We start from the raw sequence: 20,868 nt of genomic DNA, 5'->3' as shown, positions 1-20,868 counted from the left end.
TGGGTATTTACGTCAAAGACACAGATGTAGTGAAAAGGAGGGCTATATGCATCCCAATGTTCACAGCAGCAATGTCCACAATAGCCAGACTGTGGAAAGAGCTGAGATGCCCTTCAATAGATGAATGGATAAAGAAGATGTGGTCCATATATATAATAGAATATTACTCAGCCATCAGAAAGAATGAATACCCAACTTTTACATCAACATGGATGGGCCTGGAGGAGAATATGCTAAGTGAAATAAGCAGAGAAAGTCAGTTATCATATGGTTTCACTTATTTGTGGAACATAAGAAATAGCATGGGACATTAAATGGAGAAGGAATGGAAAAATGAAGGGGGCGGAAATCAGAGGGGGAGATGAACCATGAGAGCCTATGGACTCCGGGAAACAAAGTGAGGGTTTGAGAGGGGAGGGAGTTGAGGGGGATAAGTTTGCCCGGTGATGGGTATTAAGGAGGGCACAAATTGCATGAAGCACTGGATGTTATTCACAAACAATGAACCATGGAACAGTATATCAAAAACTAATGATATACTGTATGGTAACTAACATCATAAATTAAATTAAATTAAATTTAAAAAATCCATCAATTTGAAGAGGGAAAATAAAATAACAAAATCAGAGAGGGGGACAAAGCATAAGAGAATCTTTTTTTTTTTTTTAAAGATTTTATTTATTTATTTGAGAGAGAATGAGAGAGAGCACATGAGAGGGGGGAGGGTCAGAGGGAGAAGCAGACTCCCCGCCGAGCAGGGAGCCCGATGTGGGACTCGATCCCGGGACTCCAGGATCATGACCTGAGCCGAAGGCAGTCGCTTAACCAACTGAGCCACCCAGGTGCCCAGCATAAGAGAATCTTAATCATAGGAAACAAACTGAGGGTTGCTGGAGCAGTGGAGGGTAGGGGGATAGGGTAACTGGGTGCTGGGCATTAAGGAGGGCATGTGATGTAATGAGCATTGGGTATAAGACTGATGAACCACTGAACTCTTCCTCTGAAAACAGTAATATACTATATATTAAATAATTGAATTTAAGTTTCATATCCATTCAAAATAGATAAATAAATCTTCAAAGAAAAAAAGGATGGAGTTAAAGAAAATAGTATCTTTTACCCATTTTGAAAGAGAGAGAGAAATAGATTGTGTGGGGGGATTGGCAGAAGGACAGGATCCACAAGCAGAGTCCTCACTGAGTATTTAGCCCGACGGGGGGCTTGATCTCACAACCCATGAGACTGAGCCACCCAGGAGCCCCTATCTCCATCCTTCTAACATCTATTCTTTAAAAATGCTTAACTGGCCTCACCTTTGAATTATTTAAAGTTAAAAATGCAAAAAATAACATAACTATGCAGTGGCTCTTATAGAGTTCAGGCAGTGAAAATGTCTGAAAGATTCTAAAAGGTAGAGATCTTAAAATATTTATATTCTAACTGTTTTAGGATGCAAAAATCCTCAACAAAATGCTAGCAAAATCAATACAACAATATATTAAAAAAATCATTCACCACAATCAAGTGGGATTTATTCTTGGGATGCAAGGGGGTTCAATGTTCTCAAATCAATCAGTGTGACATCAGATCAACAAGAGAAAGTATAAAAGTCATGTGATCATTTCAGTAGATGCAGAAAAAACATTTGACAATGTATAATATCCCTTTGTGATAAAAACCTTCAACAGAGTAGGTTTAGAGTGAACATACCTCAATATAATAAAGACTATGTATGACAAACCCACAGCTAACATCATACTCAATGGTGAAAATTGAGAGTTTTCCCCTTAAGGTCGGGAATAAGACAAGGGTATCTACTCTCACTTCTTTTATTCATCATAGTATTCTAAGTCCTAGCCAAAGCAATCAGAAATCAAAAGGAAGTAAAAGGCATCCAAATTGGTTAGAATGAAGTAAGACTTTCACTATCTGCAGATGACGTGATACTATATACAGAAAACCCTAAGGACTCTACCAAAAAACTATTAGAACTGAGAAAGGAATTCAGACATTTCTCATAAAGGGTTAGTATCCAAAGTTTATAAAGAACTTATCAAACTCAACACCCAAAAAACAAATAATCCAGTCAAGAAAAGGGCAGAAGACACAAACAGGCTTTTCTCTGGAGAAAACACACAGATGGCCAACAGACACATGAAAAGATGCTCAATATCATTAAATTATCAGGAAAATGAAATCAAAACCACAATGAGATATCATCTCACACATCAGAATGGCTATATCAAAAACATAAGACACAATAAATGTTGGTGAGAATGTGGAGAAAAGGAACCCCTCATGCACTGTTGGTGGGAATGCAAACTGGTGCAGCCAATGTGGAAGACAGTATGGCAGTTCCTCAAAAACTGAAAATAGAATTACCATATGATCCAGTAATCCCACTACTGGGTATTTACCCAATGAATACAAAAACACTAATTTGAAAAGATATATGCACCCCTATGTTTCTAACAGCATTATCTACAATAGCCAAATTATGGAAGCAACCCAGGTGTCCACCAATAGATGAATGGATGAAGAAGATGTGGTGTACACATATACACACATACACAATGGAATATTAACATAAAAAGGAATGAAATCTTGCCATTTGCAACAATATGGATGGATCTAGAGTGTATAAGAGCAAGTGAAATAAATCAGAGAAAGACAAATACCACATGATTTAACTCATATGTGGAATTTTTGAAACAAAACAAATGAGCAAAGGAAAAAAGAGAAAAATGAAAAACAGACTCTTAACTATAGAGAATAAACTGATGGTTACCAGGGCGGGGTGGGGGGGTTGGTGGGGGATGGGTGAAATACATGAAGGGGATGATTAAGAGAACACTTATCATGATGAGCCCTGAGTAATGTACAGAATTGCAGAATCACTATATCGTACACCGGAAACTAATATAACACTGTATGTTAATTATACTAGATTTAAAATTTTTTAAATGTAATTTTTAAAAATACATAAATGAATAAATGTAAATGGTCTAAATGTTCCTACCAAAAGACAAAGGGTGAATGAATGGATAAAAAAATCTAAGAACTATCTATATGCAGCCTACAAGAAACTCCGTTCAGACCTAAAAACACATACAGACTGGAAGTAAAGGGATGAAAAAAATATATTCCATGCAAATGGTAGCCAATTAAAAAAAAAAAAAGCTGAGATAGCAATATTTACATCAGACAAAAAGGACAGGACAGAAAGGAGAACAGTAGATAAAGAAGGGTATCATATAATGATATAGGTTACCAATCCAACAAGGGGATATAACAATTGTAAACATCTATGCACTCAACATAGGAGCACCTAAATGTATAAAGCAAGTATTAACAGACATGAGGAGAGAAACTGACAGTAACACAATAATAGTAGGGGACTTTAATACCCCATTTTCATCAATGGATAGCTCAACCAGACAGAAAATCAATAAGGAAACAGCTTTGAATGACATGTAAGACCAGACAGACTTAGATTTATACAGAACATTTCATCCAAAAACAGCAGAATATACATTCCCTTCAAATGCACATGGGGGATTCTCCTGCATAAATCACATGTTTCGGCCACAAAACAAGTCTCAAGAATTTTAAGAAGATTGAAATAATAGTAAGCATCTTTTCTGACCATAATGCTATGAAACTAGAAATCAACTAAAAAAAAAAAAAACTGGTAAAAACACAAACACAACATGCTACTAAAAGACCATGGATCAGTGAATAAATCAAAGAGAAAATAAAAAAATATCTAAAGATAAATGAAAACATAATGGTTCAAAATCTTTGGGACACAGCAAAAGTAGTTCTAAAAAGGAAGTTTACAGCAAGAAAAACTTCAAAATAAACAATCTAACCTTACAACTACAGGAATTACAAAACAAAAGAACAAATGAAGCCTAATTTTAGTAGAAGAAGAGTGATAATAAAGATCAGAGTGGAAAATACAAAATGAAGACTAAAAAAAAAAAATAGAAAAGATCAATGAAACTAAGAGCAGGTTCTTTAAAAAGATAAACAAAATGGAGAACCCTTTATCAGGGTCTCATCAAGAAAACAGAGGACTCAAATAAATGAAATCAGAAATAAAAGATGAGAAGTTAAAACTGACATACAGAAATACAAAGGATTATAAGAAATTACTACAAAAAATTCCAAGTGAAATAACTGAACAATCTACAAGAAAGAGATAACTTCCTAGAAACATAAATCTTCCAAGACAGAATCAGGAAGAAATAACTAACTTGAACAGAATGATTACTTGTAATGCAACTGAACCAGTAATCCAAAAACTCCCAGCAAGCAAAAGTCTAGGACTAGATGGTTTCATAGGTAAACTCTACCAAATTTTGGAAGAATTACTAATCTACTCAAACTATTCTCCCCAAAAAATGATGAAGAATTCTCCCAGATTCATTCTATGAGGCCTGTAAGAGACTATCAAACAAAAATTACATCTGTTCATGATGAAAAATCAGCAAAATGGGTTTAGAGGGACCATATCTCAACATCAAAAGGCCACATATAAAAAAACCCATAACTAATATCTCACTCATGATAAAAAGCTGAAAACTTTTCCTCTAAGATAAGGAATTACAGAAGGATATCTACTCTCACCACCTTTACTCAACATAGAACTGGAAGTCCTAGCCATAGCAATCACAAGAAAAAAAAAAGACATCCAACTTTTGTTAAGGAAAAAGTAAAACTGTCACTATTTGCAGACGACATGATACTAAACATAGAAAACCCTCAAGACTCCACCAAAAAAAAAAAAAATTAGAAATGAATTCAGTGAAGTTGCAGAATACAAAATTAATATACAGAAAAATCTGTTGCACTTCTACACACAAATAATAAAGTGGCAGAAATTTTTTTTAAAATCCCATTTATAACTGCACCAAAAATAATAAAATACATAGGAATAAACTTAACAAGGAGGTGAAAGACCTGTACTCTGAAAACTTTATTATAAAACACTGATGAAAGAAATTGAAGATGACACAAACAAATGGAAACGCTCATGGATTAGAAGAGTTAAAACGTCCATACTATTCAAAGCAAGCTACAGACTCAACATAATCCCTATCAAAATATCAATAGCATTTTTCACAGAACTAGAACATATAATCCTAAAATTTGTATGTTCCATACAAAAGACCCCAAATAGCCAAAGCAATCTTGAGAAAGAAGAACAAGCTATAGATATCACAGCCCCAGATTTTAAGATATATTATAAAGCTATAATAATCAAAACAATATGGTCCTGCCACAGAAATAGCCACATAGATCAAGGGAACAGAATTTAGAGAGCCCAGAAATAAACCCATCCTTATATGGTCTCTTAATCTATGACAAAGGAGGCAAAAATATACAATGCAAAAAAGAAATATCAGTCTCTTCAACAAATGGTCTTGGGAAAACTGGACAATTGCATGCACAAGAATGAAACTGGATCACTTTCTTCTACTAAACACAAAATAAACTCAAAATGGGTTAAAGGCCAGGGCATCTAGGTGGCTCAGTCAGTTAAGTGTCCGCCTCTTGATTTTGGCTCAGGTCATGATCTCAGGGTCATGGGACTGAGCCCCGTGTCAGGTTCTGCACTCAGCAGGGAGTCTACTTGAGATTCTCTCCCTCTCCTTCTGCCCCTCCCCCTCCACTTGTGCATGCTCTCTCTCTTCCTCTCTCTCAAATAAATAAATCTTAAAAAAAAAAAGGATTAAAGACCTAAATGTGAGACCTAAAACCATAAAACCCCTAAAAGAAAACATAGGCAGAGGGCGCCTGGGTGGCTCAGTTGGTTAAGCGTCTGCCTTCGGCTCAGGTCATGATCCCAGGATCTGGGATTGAGCCCCACGTTGGGCTCCCTGCTCAGGAGTGGGGAGCAGTGGGGAGCCTACTTCTCCCTGTGGCCCCCTGCTCATGCTCTCTCTCTCAAATAAATAAATAAATAAATAAATAAATAAATAAATAAATAAAATCTTTAAAAGAAAGCATAGGCAGTAACCTCTTGGACATTAGCCTTAGCAGAATTTTTCTACATCTGTCTCCTCAGGGAAGGGTAACAAAAGCAAAAATAAACAATTGGGACTACATCAAACCAAAAAGGTTTTTTACAACAAAGGAAACATCAACAAAAGGAAAAGGCAACTAACTTACCGAATGTGAGAAAATACTTGCAAATGTTAACATCCATTAAAGGGTTATATCCAAGCTATATAAAAAACTCGTACCACTCAACACCAAAAAACAAACAAACAAAAACAAACCCACAAATAATCCAATTAAAAGGGCAGAGAACCTCAATAGACATTTCTCCAAAGAAGCCATAGAGATGGCCAAGACACACATACGAAAAGATGTTCATCACTTATCATCAGGGAAATGCAAATCAAAATCACAATGAGGTATCACCTCACACCTGTCAGAATGGCTAGTTCAAAAATAAAAGAAATAAGTACTGGTAAGGATGTGGAGAAAGGGAACATTTGTGCACTGTTAGCGGGAACATAAATTGGTACAGCCACTACAAAAAACCATATGAAGGTTCCTCAAAAAATTAAACATAGAAATATACCATGACCCAGTAATTCCATTTCTGGGTATTCACCTGAAGAAAAAAAAATACTGAACATGAAACAAAAACATGAAAAGATATATGCGCCCCTATGTTTATTGCAGCATTATTTACAATAGCCAAGATATGGAAGTATCCCAAGTGTCCATCAAGAGATGAATAGATAAAGAAGATATGGTATATAGATACAATGGAATATTACTCAGACATAAAAAGAACAAGATCTTGCCATTTGCAACAACATGGATGAACCTAAAGGGTATTATGCTAAGTGAAACAGGTCAGACAGAAAAAAACAAGTATCATATTATTTCATTTATATGTGTAATCTAAGAAACAAAACAAACAAAAACAGACTCATAAATACCCAGAACAAACTGGTGGTTATCAAAGGGGATATGGGTGGGGGGGATGGCTGAAATAGATGAAGGGGCTTAAGAGGTACAAACTTCCAGTTATAAAATAAGTATGTCATAGTGATGAAAAGTACAGAATAGGGAATATAGTCAATAATATTTTAATAACTTTGGTGGTAGATGGTAACTAAACTTACTATGTGAACATTTCATAATGTATAGAATTGCTGAATAACTATGTTGTACACCTGAAACTAATATAATATTGTATGACAACTATACTTCAATAAAAAATTAATAATTAAAAATTGGTCAATTACTTTACGTATATAAAAATGGTTAAGTTTAAATTCATTTGTTAAATATGTGTAAGGAATATATATAAATATGCCTTTTAGAAAAAACCATTAAAATAAAATTTAAGTAAAATTTAAAAAAAAATTATTTTTCTTATTTAATCTATTTTGAAGATGTGAATTTCCATGTGTATTTTTGTAAATGGAGAACAATAATATTCCTAATTCAGCTAAAATTTATCAAATGCAAATACTCAGAGCTCTTAATAACTATGGATAATAGAATAATTAAACAATCAGTTAGGTGACTCAGAACTAACCAGAATAATCTTTCCTGACATATACACAAATAAAGAGGTGACAGCAATTTAAATATCCAACTGTCAGGTTACAAAAAGCGTAGCTATGGCTCTAACGGATATCTCCTCTTGAATCATGAAATTAATCAACTGGATTTTTTTTTAAATTACTACATACAGTATCGGAAACTAAATTTATTGCTAACTACAGTAATAAGTAATCAGTTACCTATATGATTTGCAAAATTCAGTTTTTCAAGAAACTCTAAAGATAATACTAAAGTTGTTAAATTGAAATTATTTTGGAAGATTAATAGTCAAACTATTTTGGTTGTTCACTTTACATGAGGTCTCAACTTAAGTCAACTTTAAACAAACTAAAAATCACTATATGACTATGCAAGCAAGACTGAGGTTCGGTTAGTGATCATGAAGTCAAAACTACACAAAGAACAGAACTAAAAACAGTTCATAAAAGTGAAACGAACACTGACGATTTCTAAGTGATTTTGGAATCTGAGAAAATGTAAATAAATTGCTGACATTGCAATGCCATGTGCCCTCTGTTCTTGAAAGGATGTTTATCTTTAAAAAAATAATAAGAGGTAAAAAGCCTTATCACTTAATGTCACACGGCCAGCAGAATCTTAATTTTCTATTAAAAAATTATCCAGAGGCCACAAACCATTATTATTCACATCAATGGCTTGTACTAGTTCAATTTCATGGCTGAGAAAATATGAAGATAATAGAGAAGAAACTTTGAGTACCTTAAATAAATATTACAAAGGGAGGACCTAGAAACTCTGAATCATTGAATCACCTAATTAGATGAAGTAGAAACCAAAAATCCCTAATACCTGGCACTAGCATTCCCACACTCCTTGCCCTCTTGTGACTCCTCACTGAGGCCATGTCCAAGGATCCACCATGGAATAACAATGACCAGCAAACACAGCCTCTGAAGTAGTGACATGACCATGCCCCTTTAGAGACGAGAAAACTCCCTGAATTACTCTTTTCCAAAGACACCCTTTAGAGGGGTGAGCTGAAGAGAAAGACCTGTGTCCTACCTCATCAGGAATTCTGTGATTGCTATTTCTAGTCTTCAGCATGCTAAAGGCACCTGCTTATTAGGAGAAGCTCCAAGTCTGGGGTTGGGGAAGGAGGTGGAAAGACAACTTTACTCTGCATCACTCACAAGTAAGTTATGTTTCTCACGTAACAACTAGAGTTTCAATGGAGATAGATATGAGCAACTGTATCTGCACACTGAAGCTTAGTGACCATGTCTTGTTGCAGTAATCACTGAACATGCAGGAAACGTGGAGTGGTTACATATGATTTCTCCTATTCTCACAGAAACACCACAAGTAATTTAATAACCCTGAACATAAACCAAATAATTAAAGAATAATGTCAGTGCTAACAATTATGTCCAATACATGCTAATCATTGGAGAAAATATTACATTTAGCTAAATTCATTTAAACAAGGCAATGTCACACAGAACTGCTGATATGTTGGATATACTTTATACTCACATTTTAACTCAAATACAATTGTTCAAAATTTAGGGAGTGCATAAAGCTAGCATCTTATCTTCACAGAAGATAAGAAAATGAATGCCAAAAGGCTTACTTTAATTCAATTCAACAAATATGAATATCTATGTGTACCACCTTAAAAAAGTGAATAATAATGGAAACTAGATTATATGATTAAACCTCCTAATGAAAAGAAAATTGAGAAAAATCACTACAAAACCATATAGCAGGGGGAGGAGCAAGATGGTGGAGGAGTAGGAGACATAAATTTCATCTGGTCTGAGGAATTCAGCTAGATAGGAATCAAACCATTCTGAACACCTACAAACTCAACAGGAGATCGAAGAATAGCAGCAACTCTCTGAACAGAAAAGTGACCACCTTCTGGAAGGTCTCTTCTGGCTTGTTTAGCATATATTTTTATGGGGTCGTTGTTACCCTGTTAGCATTTTGTTCTCTCATTCATCTATTCTCCTCTGGACAAATGGACAAGATGGAAAAAATCACCTCAAAAAAAAGAAAAAGAGGCAGTATCGACTGCCAGGGACCTAAAAATACGGAGACGTTAGTAAGATGTCGGAACTAAAGTTCAGAATTACGATTATAAAGATACTACCTGGGCTTGAATAAAGCATGGAAGATATTAGAGAAACCCTTCTGGAGAAATAAAAGAACTAAAATCTAACCAAGTCAAAATCAAAAAGGCTATTAATGAGGTGCAATCAAAAATGGAAGCTCTAACTGCTAGGATAAATGAGGCAGAAGAGAGAATTAGTGATATAGAAGACCAAATGATGGAAAATAAAGAAGCTGAGAAAAAGAGAGATAAACAACTACTGGATCACGAGGGCAGAATTCAAGAGATAAGCGATACCATAAGATGAAACAATATTAGAATAATTGGGATCCCAGAAGAAGAAGAAAGAGAGAGAGGGGCAGAAGGTATAATGGAGCAAATTATAGCAGAGAACTTCCCTAATTTGGGGAAGGAAACAGGCATTAAAATCCAGGAGGCACAGAGAACCCCACTCAAAATCAATAAAAATAGGTCAACACCCCGACATCTAATAGTAAAACTTACGAGTCTCAGAGACAAAGAGAGAATCCTGAAAGCAGCTCGGGACAAGAGGTCTGTCACCTACAATGTTAGAAACATTAGATTGGCAACAAACCTATCCACAGAGACCTGGCAGGCCAGAAAGGACTGGCAGGATATATTCAGAGCACTAAATGAGAAAAATATGCAGCCAAGAATACTATTTCCAGCTGGCTGTCATTGAAAATAGAAGGACAGATAAAAAGCTTCCAGGACAAACAAAAACTAAAGGAATTTGCAAACACAAAACCAGCCCTACAAGAAATATTGAAAGGGGTCCTCTAAACAAAGAGAGAGCCTAAAAGCAACATAGACTGGAAAGGAACACAGACAATATACAGTAACAGCCACCTTACAGACAATACAATGGCACTAAATTCATATCTTTCAATAGTTACCCTGAATGTGAATGTACTACATGCCCCAATCAAAAGACACAGGCTAACAGACTGGATAAAAAAACAAGACCCATCGATATGCTGTCTGCAAGAGACTCATTTTACACCCAAAGACACCTCCAGATTGAAACTGAGGGGGTGGAAAACTATTTACCATGCTAATGGACACCAAAAGAAAGCTGGGGTGGCAATCCTTGTATCAGACAAATTAGATTTTAAACCAAAGACTATAATAAGAGATGAGAAATGACACTATATCCTACTTAAAGGGTCTATCCAACAAGAAGATCTAACAATTGTAAATATCTATGCCCCTAACATGGGAGCAGCCAATTATATAAGCCAATTAATAACAAAAGCAAAGAAACACATCGACAACAATACAATAATAGTAGGGGACTTTAATACCCCCCTCACTGAAATGGACATATCATCTAAGCAAAAGATCAACAAGGAAATAAAGACTTTAAATGACACACTGGACCAAATGGACTTCACAGATATATTCAGAACATTCCATCCCAAAGCAACAGAATACACATTCTTCTCTAGTGCCCATGGAACATTCTCCAGAATAGATCGCATCCTAGGTCAAAATCAGGTCTCAACCAGTACCAAAAGACTGGGATCATTCCATGCATATTTTCAGGCCACAATGCTTTGAAACTAGAACTCAATTACAAGAGGACAGTCAGAAAAGGCCCTTGGAAGGGCAAAAATGAACTATTGGGACTTCATCAAGATAAAAAGCTTTTGCACAGCAAAGGAAACAGTCAACAAAACCAAAAGACAACCAACAGAATGGGAGAAGATATTTGCAAATGACATCAGATAAAGGGCTAGTATCCAAAATGTATAAAGAACTTATCAAACTCAACACCCAAAGAACAAATGATCCAATCAAGAAATGGGCAGAAGACATGAACAGACATTTTTCCAAGGAAGACATCCAAATGGCCAACAGAGACATGAAAAAGTGCTCAACATCGCTTGGCATCAAGGAAATCCAAATCAAAACCTCAATGAGATACCACCTCACACCAGTCAGAATGGCTAAAATTAACAAGTCAGGAAATGACAGATGTTGGCAGGTATGCGGAGAAAGGGAAACCCTCCCACACTGTTGGTGGGAATGCAAGCTGGTGCAGCCACTCTGGAAAACAGTATGGAGGTTCCTCAAAAAGTTGAAAATAGAGCTACCCTACGACCCAGCAATTGCACTACTGGGTATTTACCCCAAAGATACAAATGTAGGGATCCGAAGGGGTATGTGCACCCCGATGTTTATAGCAGCAATGTCCACAATAGCCAAACTATGGAAAGAGCCAGGATGTCCATCAACAGATGAATGGATAAAGAAAATACACACACACACACACACACACAATGGAATATTATGCAGCCATCAAAAGGAATGAAATCTTGCCATTTGCAACGACGTGGATGGAACTGGAGGGTATTATGCTGAGCAAAATAAGTCAAACAGAGAAAGACATGTATCATATGACCTCACTGATATGAGGAATTGTTAATCTCAGGAAACAAACTGAGGGTTGCTGGAGTGGTGGGGGGTGGGAGGGATGAGGTGGCAGGTGATAGACACTGGGGATGGTATGTGCTATGATGAGTGCTGTGAATTGTGTAAGACTGTTGAATTACAGATCTGTACCTCTGAAACAAATAATACATTATATATTTTAAAAAAAAAGAAGAAGATAGTAGGAAGGGAAAAATGAAGGGAGGGAAATTGGAGGGGGAGATGAACCATGAGAGACTATGGACTCTGAGAAACAAACTGAGGGTTCTAGAGGGGAGGGGGGGAGGGGGATGGGCTAGCCTGGTGATGGGTATTAAAGGGTGCACGTACTGAATGGAGCACTGGGTGTTATACGCAAACAATGAATCATGGAACACTACATTAAAAACTAATGATGTAATGTATGGTGTTTAACATAACATAAAAATAAAAAAACATATAGCAAACACTTGAAAGATAACCAACCAAGGAGTGACCTGCACATTTAGTAAAACTGTACAGTAATAAACTACTCGTCTTCATTCACTTAACATATACAGAGCATCTTCTGCTATGTTGAGACTGTGCTAAACACTGAGTGTAGATATGAAAAAAATCAGCCACTGTGCAGACTCGTCCCAGCACAGCAGAACAGCTTCAAGCAGATGATGATAGTTCCTATGTATAAGAGTGCTACAAGGAACAGAAAACTGCTTCAAGAAGAGCAGGATTGATGGGGAAGATCAACCCAACCTGGAGGTGTGCAAGGAAGCAGAAAGGAAAGCTTCCCAGAGGAGGCAGTGCCTAATTATCAGGAAAGAGCAGGAGCGGAACAGGCATGGGGCTGTCAGGACTGAAGTGGCTCTGACTGCCTGCTGCCTAGAGAAGGGACGCCTGAGACATACAGGGAAGGAGTGTGAAGCAGGTAACAGCCGCCGTAAGCCAAGTGTAAGCATTAGCAATGCCTAGGAATTTTAGGTTTTAGCCAGAGGGAGAATGGGCCATCCAGAAGGGTTTTAAGCAGAGGAGTGACAGATCTCATTTATATTTTAGAAAGATGAGTTTTTCAAAAAGTTAGAGGTGAACTTGAAACAGGCAAGACTGGGTGCTGGGACCAAGAAGAGAACCCTCAAGTATTCTGATAAAAAAAACAATGAAAAATGATGAGGGGCAGAACTCAGAAATGGAAAAGAGGGGACCTGCAACTAACTGTTTGCTGGAGGGGAAGGAGGGCCTTGGTTGATGTCTTCACCTCTTCCCACTGTTAAGAGGTCCAGCAGCAGAAAGAGCGGATCTAGAGATGATGAGAAAGTGAAAGTGATGAGCTTGCTTTCAGACTTGGTAAGCTGAAGAGGTCTCTGGAATGTTCCAATGGAGAGGTCTACTAGGAAGGTTGATAAAAAGACCTTGAGCTCAGAGTAGAGCGATTAGGCTGCAGACGTAGATGCTGGAGGCACCAGTCAGTCTAATGAAATTGCTCAGAGAGAGTCTGAAGACAGTCTGGCAAGAATAGAGAAAGACAGAGTCCTGGGGCTATCAGCAGTGCAAGGTTTTGCAGAGGAAGAGAAGCCAATCCACAAAGGAAACTGAGGGCTACCAAACAGTAGTGGGATCAGAGATGCCACAGAAAGTCTCAGGAAGAGGGTTCAACAATGGAAGTACTACAGAAACAGAATATAAAACAGAGTGAATGCATCACAGATTCCCAACTATAGCTGACCCTTGAACAATGCGGGGATTGGGGTGCTGACCCCTGCACAACTGTAAATCCACATGTAACTCTGACTCCCCCAAAAGTTAACTATTAATAGCCTACTGCTGACCAGAAGCCTTACCAATAACATAGTCAATTAACACATATTTTGTATGTTCTATGTTTTATATATTGTATTCTTGCAATAAAGTAAGCTAGAGAAAAGAAAATGTTATTAAGGAAATAAGGAAAAGGAAATACATTTACAGTGCTGTGCTGTATTAACAAAATCCACATGTAAGTGGAACTGCACAGTTCAAACCCATGTTGTTCAAGGGTCAAATGTATGGCATCAGAAGTGGCTTCAGTGAGAATAGTCTCAATGAGGGGGTGAGAGCAGACTTCTCAGGATGAGAGATCAAGTGACACAATAACATAGAGCTATCTAGCATGGAATCTTTGAGGGAAGACAACTTTTTAAAAGCTGGGTTGCAAAGAGAAGAGTGATGGGGAGTTATTGTGGGGATTGTGATTTAGAGTTAAGAGTGACCACACTGCTGGTTTAGTGCCTAATGTTCTAGCCTTACCCCCAGACTCTCAAGAGATTATAAATAATTTAGTTATCTTAAGATAGTTGAAATCTAGAAAATTAGAACCACAAGTAGTAAGTGATAATTATATGCAAGGCACTGAGTCAGATGTTATGAGGACACAAATAACTGAAACCATCTGTCTATAAGACGCTTAAAACTTAGGATGTACATAAATGTGTGCATATGTGTGCAGGTGTGTGTATGTGTTTGCACCTGCATGGCCTGCCACGTATCAACTCCTTTATTTCTGAATATCTGGGATTGCTATATTACTTCCACAAAGCTTGGTACAGCAAAATTAAGGCTTTTCTTTTCCCATGAGATAATTTTATACATATACACAAGGGGAAGTGCCCCAAATAAGAAAGGAAAAGTGGTCACTGGATGCCATCCTTCTCAGCCATTTTAGACAGAAGGTGGAGGCAGGCCAGTCAAGGGAGAAGCAGGAATCAGGCTGGTCCAGAGAGCTCAGCTCTTTTTGTCTAGTTCTTCTAAGACTGGGGAGAAAGGACAGGGCAGTGACATTTAGTTCACCAGCACTGGTCTAAGAACAGTAGGGGCAATATTGGAGTATTGTGCATTAATACCTTGAATAGAAAATAAAGAGATTTTATTGAAAAACCTTCTGAGGAGCACCTGGATGGCTCAGTTAAGTGGCTGCTTTCAGATCAGATCATGCCAGGGTCCTGGAATCGAGCCCCACGTCAGGCTCCTGCTTCTCCCTCTCCTCCCCACCTGTGCTCTCTCTATCTCTGTCACTGTCTCTGTATCTCTCTCAAAGAAGTAAAATCTTTAAAAAAATAAAAAGAAAAACCCTTTTGATATCTATCCCTTGGAATTCTGAAACTTCCAGTCACTGCTCTATAAAAATAAGTAATTGAAGTCTACGAATGTGAACAGAAATCTCCACACATCTTTGTTTAAAAATGCTCCCAAAACGGGGCAATAAAAGACAAGTAACAACAAATATGTAATATTATGTATATGTACTAAAGAATTTTAAGAGAGGTTAAAAGGTGTAATAGGGATTCAGAAAAAACAAAAAACAAAAAACAATCCTGTCAGGGTTGATGGGAGGAAGACTTGCCAGACAAAGCATTCCTTTCAGAGATGGGCCCTGAAGCATGCACAGGCCAGCCAGGGAAGTGATGACCGGGCAGCGAAGACACTAGCAGAGGCACCTGGGGGAGCTACAAAGGGGTCATTGGTGCGGTTACTGAACAAGTATTTACTGAGCAGGCATTAGGTACCAAGCAGTAGTTTAGATATTGATGATACAGAATTCAAGAGGCAAAATTTTCTGTTCATGAATTTGCAAAGTTGTGATGAACTCTTCTGGTGGCATTTTCTCACCTGACCTGATTAAGGATACTGATTATCACTCCTAGTCTAAGAATTCATGTTTCCCTGCAGAAATCCTTGCTGGGAATATAACAGAATATATGGCACATGCCATATATGGCCATATATCTTTCTAAAATCCCAAAATACTGAAATTCCAAAAGTCATCTGGGCTCAAGAGTTTTGAAAAAGGGATTGTAGATCAAAAGCTCCAGATGCTATTGAGTGATCTTGAGAATGATAATTTATTGTTAAAAGTCATGTTTGTTCACTTAAAGTGGTAATCAAGCCACTAACTATGACCTCACGGATTTACCTTTAATAAGTTCAACCAGTATAAAGGCCAGTGCTAGAACCACATGTATAGCATTCTCTCTTGTAAGTGATTACTTTACAAATAAAATGAGTACTTTTCACAGGTTAAAATTTAAAACACCATGCCAATTGTCCATTGGCCATGTCATTTCTTCAGGTTGGTGGCTGGTATGGTGACATTTAAGTTTAAGACCTAAATGACAAAAGGGAGTCAGTCCTATGAAGATAAAGGAGAATTACCGCCTAAGCAAAGGAAAAAACAGGCTTGAAGAGGTAAGGTGGAAGAACTTGGAAAGTCTGGGCAAAAAAAAGGCTCACTATGCTAAAGTGTAGCTGGAGAGAGGCCATGGGTGTACTCGTGAGTGGTGGGCAAAGTGCCAGGGCACCAGACCGGAGCCTACCCTGCACGGCACTGCACATTTTACTTAAGTTTAATAGGAAGATATTGCAAGGATCTTAAGATACAAATAGGATCTGACTTAATATATACAAATATATCTTTAAAAGGATATATTTGGGAATATGAACTATAACCCAGTTTGGACATAGTAAGTATTTATATAGAAAAGTAACAGAATTTAAGGAAAAAAAGATTAATTATGGCCACATGTAGGTAGAAAGCCTCAGATGATTTATAATGGCTGTGATTTCAGAAAATAAAATACCTGTGGTCACATAAAATATCTTTAATTTCATAATTCTGGTTTTTAGTTTTGATTTATGGCATCACTGTATTGTTCACCTAAAGTGAACACTACACAATAAAAACCCAAAAGTGTTTAAAGATTAAACAATTTTATCACCATCTAATAAAAGCGTTACACAGCTAAAAAAAAAAGTGTTTAAAGCAATTAGGTAAAACAGTGAAGATTAACTCAAGCTTGTTAACAATTCACTGTACACCTACATATACATCCCAAAAGAATCTATGTCCAGGGGCGCCTGGGTGGCTCAGTCGTTAAGCGTCTGCCTTTGGCTCAGGTCATGATCCTGGGGTGCTGGGATTGAGCCCTGCATCGGGCTCCCTGCTCTGCAGGAAGCCTGCTTCTCCCTCTGCCCACTCCCCCTGCTTGTGTTCCCTCTCTGGCTGTCTTTCTCTCTGTCAAATAAATAAAAATCTTAAAAAAAAAAAAGGAATCTATGTCTAATATAAACATGACCATTTCTTATGTAAATTTTTTGATGATAGTCACAAAGTCATTGTATAAAACTGTCACTCATAGTCTATTCTATCTATGCAATAAAGACATATCCTGGGAAGCAAATATGCATTACTAAAATGATCAAATATTTTAACGTATAATTAATTATTTTCTGGAATTTAAGAATAATTTTAAGCCTTAAGTTTGAATAATAAAAGGTACACTAAATTCCAAACTATCAAAAATGGGTGGGGCACCTGGGTGGCTCAGTCGGTTAAGCGGCTGCCTTCAGCTCAGGTCATGATCCTGGGGTCCTGGGATCGAGCCCCACGTCCGGCTCCCTGCTCAGCAGAGAGCCTGCTTCTCCCTCTCCCTCTGCCTGCCACTCTGCCTACTTGTGCTCTCTATCTCTCTGTCAAATAAATAAATAAAATCTTTAAAAAAAAAAATGGGTTTAAGCTAGTAAAAAGTTAAAATCAAACTAATGGGAAAAATATGAATAAAAAAAGCATTTTAAGAATACACTAATTGATAAAATCCATATTTATTACTCTAGATGCACTGGACTACTTTTAGAGAACTTCAGTAACTTGAAACCATTTACCTGTTGGAGGCAGGCAGTCTTTCCAATCAAAATAGCCTGCATAAATTCCAGGTTCCAAGGAGCCCACGATAGGATCTGCTTTCAACTCAATGTAATTTTCAAAGAGTCTTTGGTCTAATTCTTTCAATGAGGCCATGCTAACCTATAAACACATAATAAAGAATAACTATGAGTTTTTTTATTTGCGCATGAGGGAAAAAGTAAAATAATATAAATAACTTCAGCATATTTTAAAAGTACCTATCAATTTTCCTACAGAAAAAAATGATTTTTATTTTATTTATTTTTCAGTAACGAAGACCATTTTCTTAACACAGCTTATTTAATAGGAATTAATCCCCATGTATGGACTACACATAGAAAGTTCAGCCCACGTGAACTGTGAGTTCCTGCTGGTAGTGGAAGTAGAACAGAATGGGGAAGGTAGCCTCAGTCCTACAAGTCTATGCCTAGTCTCACTGGCGCTCAAGAGGCCAAGAAGTTGCAGAGTAGGTGGGCAGAGTCCTAAATTTGGGAATAAAGAGTCTGTGAGCACAGGGGCCTCTGCAGTGGACTACTGGTGTCTGCTTCTATACCATATAGTCTAGGATCCATAAACAAGAATATATGTCATGCAGTGAAATTCAGCTGTAGAAAAGACAAACAACAACTTGAACTTAGAAAAATAATGAAAACCTCTAAGGAGACTAGTGTACAATACAAAACAAGACTTCATGGAGAGAACACACATGATTTTCAAAGCTAACAACTGAGTAGTTTAATTGGAGGAACCAATGGTCACTACGGAGACTGAAATTAAGTGCAACAAGTACTTCAAGACAGAGAGTAACAATGTAAAGAGGTGGAAATTATGAAGGAAGAGACTTAGAAGATAGACCCAGGAACTCTTATATGAAAGGAAACAAATTCAAGTAGAAGAATATGAACTGCCACAGAAGAGATAATAATTAAACAAGCAAGATAATAGGAATAAAATTTCTGGATCTAAAGACTGACTTTGCAATTTGAACAGGTTTGCTGGGTTCTAGGCTAGATTTATGAGACACTGTAAAACTGTTAAAGTGCCTAATTTCTAAATAATTAAAAAAGAGAGAAAAAATTTTTAAGCTTCCAGCTTAAAAAAAAAGGATTACAAAAAAGAATCAGTCGGACATCAGATTTCTCAGATGCAGCACTGGAACTTAAAGTCACTGGAATAATATCCACAGGAATAAAAGGAATTCAACCCAAGAATCCTATATTGAGGCAAGATGTCATTCACTTAACAAAGTCTAAGAAACATATCCAGTTAGAATGGCAAAAATTGACAAGGCAAGAAACAACAAATGTTGCAGAAGTTGTGGAGAAAGGGGAACCCTCTTACACTGTTGGTGGGAATGCAAGTTGGTACAACCACACTTTGGAAAACAGTGTGGAGGTGCCTCAAAAAATTAAAAACAGAGCTACCCTATGACCCAGCAATTGCACTACTGGGTATTTACCCCAAAGACACAGATGTAGTGAAAAGAAAGGCCATATGCACCCCAATGTTCATAGCAGCAATGTCCGCAATAGCCAAACTGTGGAAAGAGCCAAGATGCCCTTCAACAGACGAACAGATAAAGAAGATGTTGTCCATATATACAATGGAATATTACTCAGCCATCAGAAAGGATGAATACCCAACTTTTACATCAACATGGATTGGACCAGAGGAGAATATGCTAAGTGAAATAAGTCAAGCAGAGAAAGTCAATTATCATATGGTTTCACTTATTTGTGGAACATAAGGAATAGCATGGAGGACATTAGGAGAAGGAAGGGAAAAATGAAGGGGGGAAAATCAGAGGGGGAGATGAACCATGAGAGACTATGGACTCCAGGAAACAAACTGAGGGTTTTAGAGGGGAGGGGGGTGGGAGGGATGGGTTTGCCCAGTGATGGGTATTGAGGAGGGTGAGTATTGCATGGACCACTGGATGTTATATGCAAACAATGAATTATGGAACACTACATCAAAAACTAATGATGTACTGTATGGTGACTAACATAATAAAAAGGAAAGAAAGAAGGAAAGAGAAAGGAAAGAAAGAAAGAAAGGAAAGAAAGGAAAGAAAAGAAGAAAGAAAGAAAGGAAAGAAAGAAAGAAAGAAAGAAAGAAAGAAAGAAAGAAAGAAAGAAAGAAAGAGAAAGAAAGAGAAAGAAAGAAAGAAAGAAAGAAAGAAAAAGAAAGAAAGAAAGAAAGAAAGAAAGAAAGAAAGAAAGAAAGAAAGAAAGAAAGAAACAGAGCCTGAGAACATTTCCTAGTTTGTTTAATGAAATAAGCAAAACCTGATGTCAAAACCTGACAAGAATATTGCAATAAAAGAAAATTATAAACCAATAGCACTCTTAAACAAAAACATAAAAATCTTAAAACTATTGGCAAATTGAACCTACAAGTAAATAAAAAGAATATGTTATAAAGAAGTGGAATTCTTTTAATAGATGACAAAAAAAGGACTTGATCCCCTCCCACCACTTAAGACTGAACTAGAGATCCCAGTCCATGCAATATAGTAAGAAAAAAATATCATGAAATTAGTAAAACTGTCTTTTCAAGACATACTCTAAAGCTATAATAATATATGTATACCAACAGCACAATATTAACACAATACTTAATAAAAGATAGATCACAGACCTGAATGTAACAGCTAAAACTACAAAGCCTCTGGGAAAAAAATATTCAGGATACTGGAACAGTAAAGATTTTGACAGGACAAAAAAGGCATTAAACATTTTTAAAAATGATAAATTATATCTTTTCAGATTTAAAAATTTCTACTCAAAAGACAGCATTGTAAAAACAAAACAGCAAGCCAGAGACTGGGAGGAAAAATATGTATCTGACAAAGAACTCATGTACAGATTTCCAAAAATCACTAATAGAAAGGGAAACAGTCCAAGTAAAACATAGGCAAATGAATTGAAGAGGCACTTCCAAAAAGAAAATATCTGAATATGAGTATGTAAATGTGTAAGAAAAAGGGCTTAACATCATTATATCAGAGCAAGCCAATGAAAGCAACAGAATTGGCTAAAATAAAAAAGAATGA

The 20,868-nt window shown here is 36.8% G+C and overlaps 1 protein-coding gene across 7 annotated transcripts in view; it reads right to left on the bottom strand.

Annotated features, from left to right (window-relative positions):
- EXOC2 (exocyst complex component 2) overlaps positions 1-20,868 on the bottom strand; it is a 285,590-nt gene that overhangs the window by 71,974 nt on the left and 192,748 nt on the right. For all 7 annotated transcript variants that reach the window (XM_064597288.1, XM_064597282.1, XM_064597284.1 and 4 more), the window contains one exon: positions 17,792-17,933. In XM_064597288.1, coding sequence (XP_064453358.1) covers positions 17,792-17,933 — 142 coding nt within the window. The remainder of the gene's footprint in view (positions 1-17,791; positions 17,934-20,868) is intronic.

Source organism: Mirounga angustirostris, unplaced genomic scaffold, assembly GCF_029215605.1.
Source record: "Mirounga angustirostris isolate CCGP_5_RB_7025 unplaced genomic scaffold, mMirAng1.0.hap1 SCAF_8, whole genome shotgun sequence".
NCBI lineage: Eukaryota > Metazoa > Chordata > Mammalia > Carnivora > Phocidae > Mirounga > Mirounga angustirostris.
The sequence above is the reverse complement of the archived record's forward strand: the minus strand, read 5'-3'. Positions and strand labels throughout refer to the sequence as shown.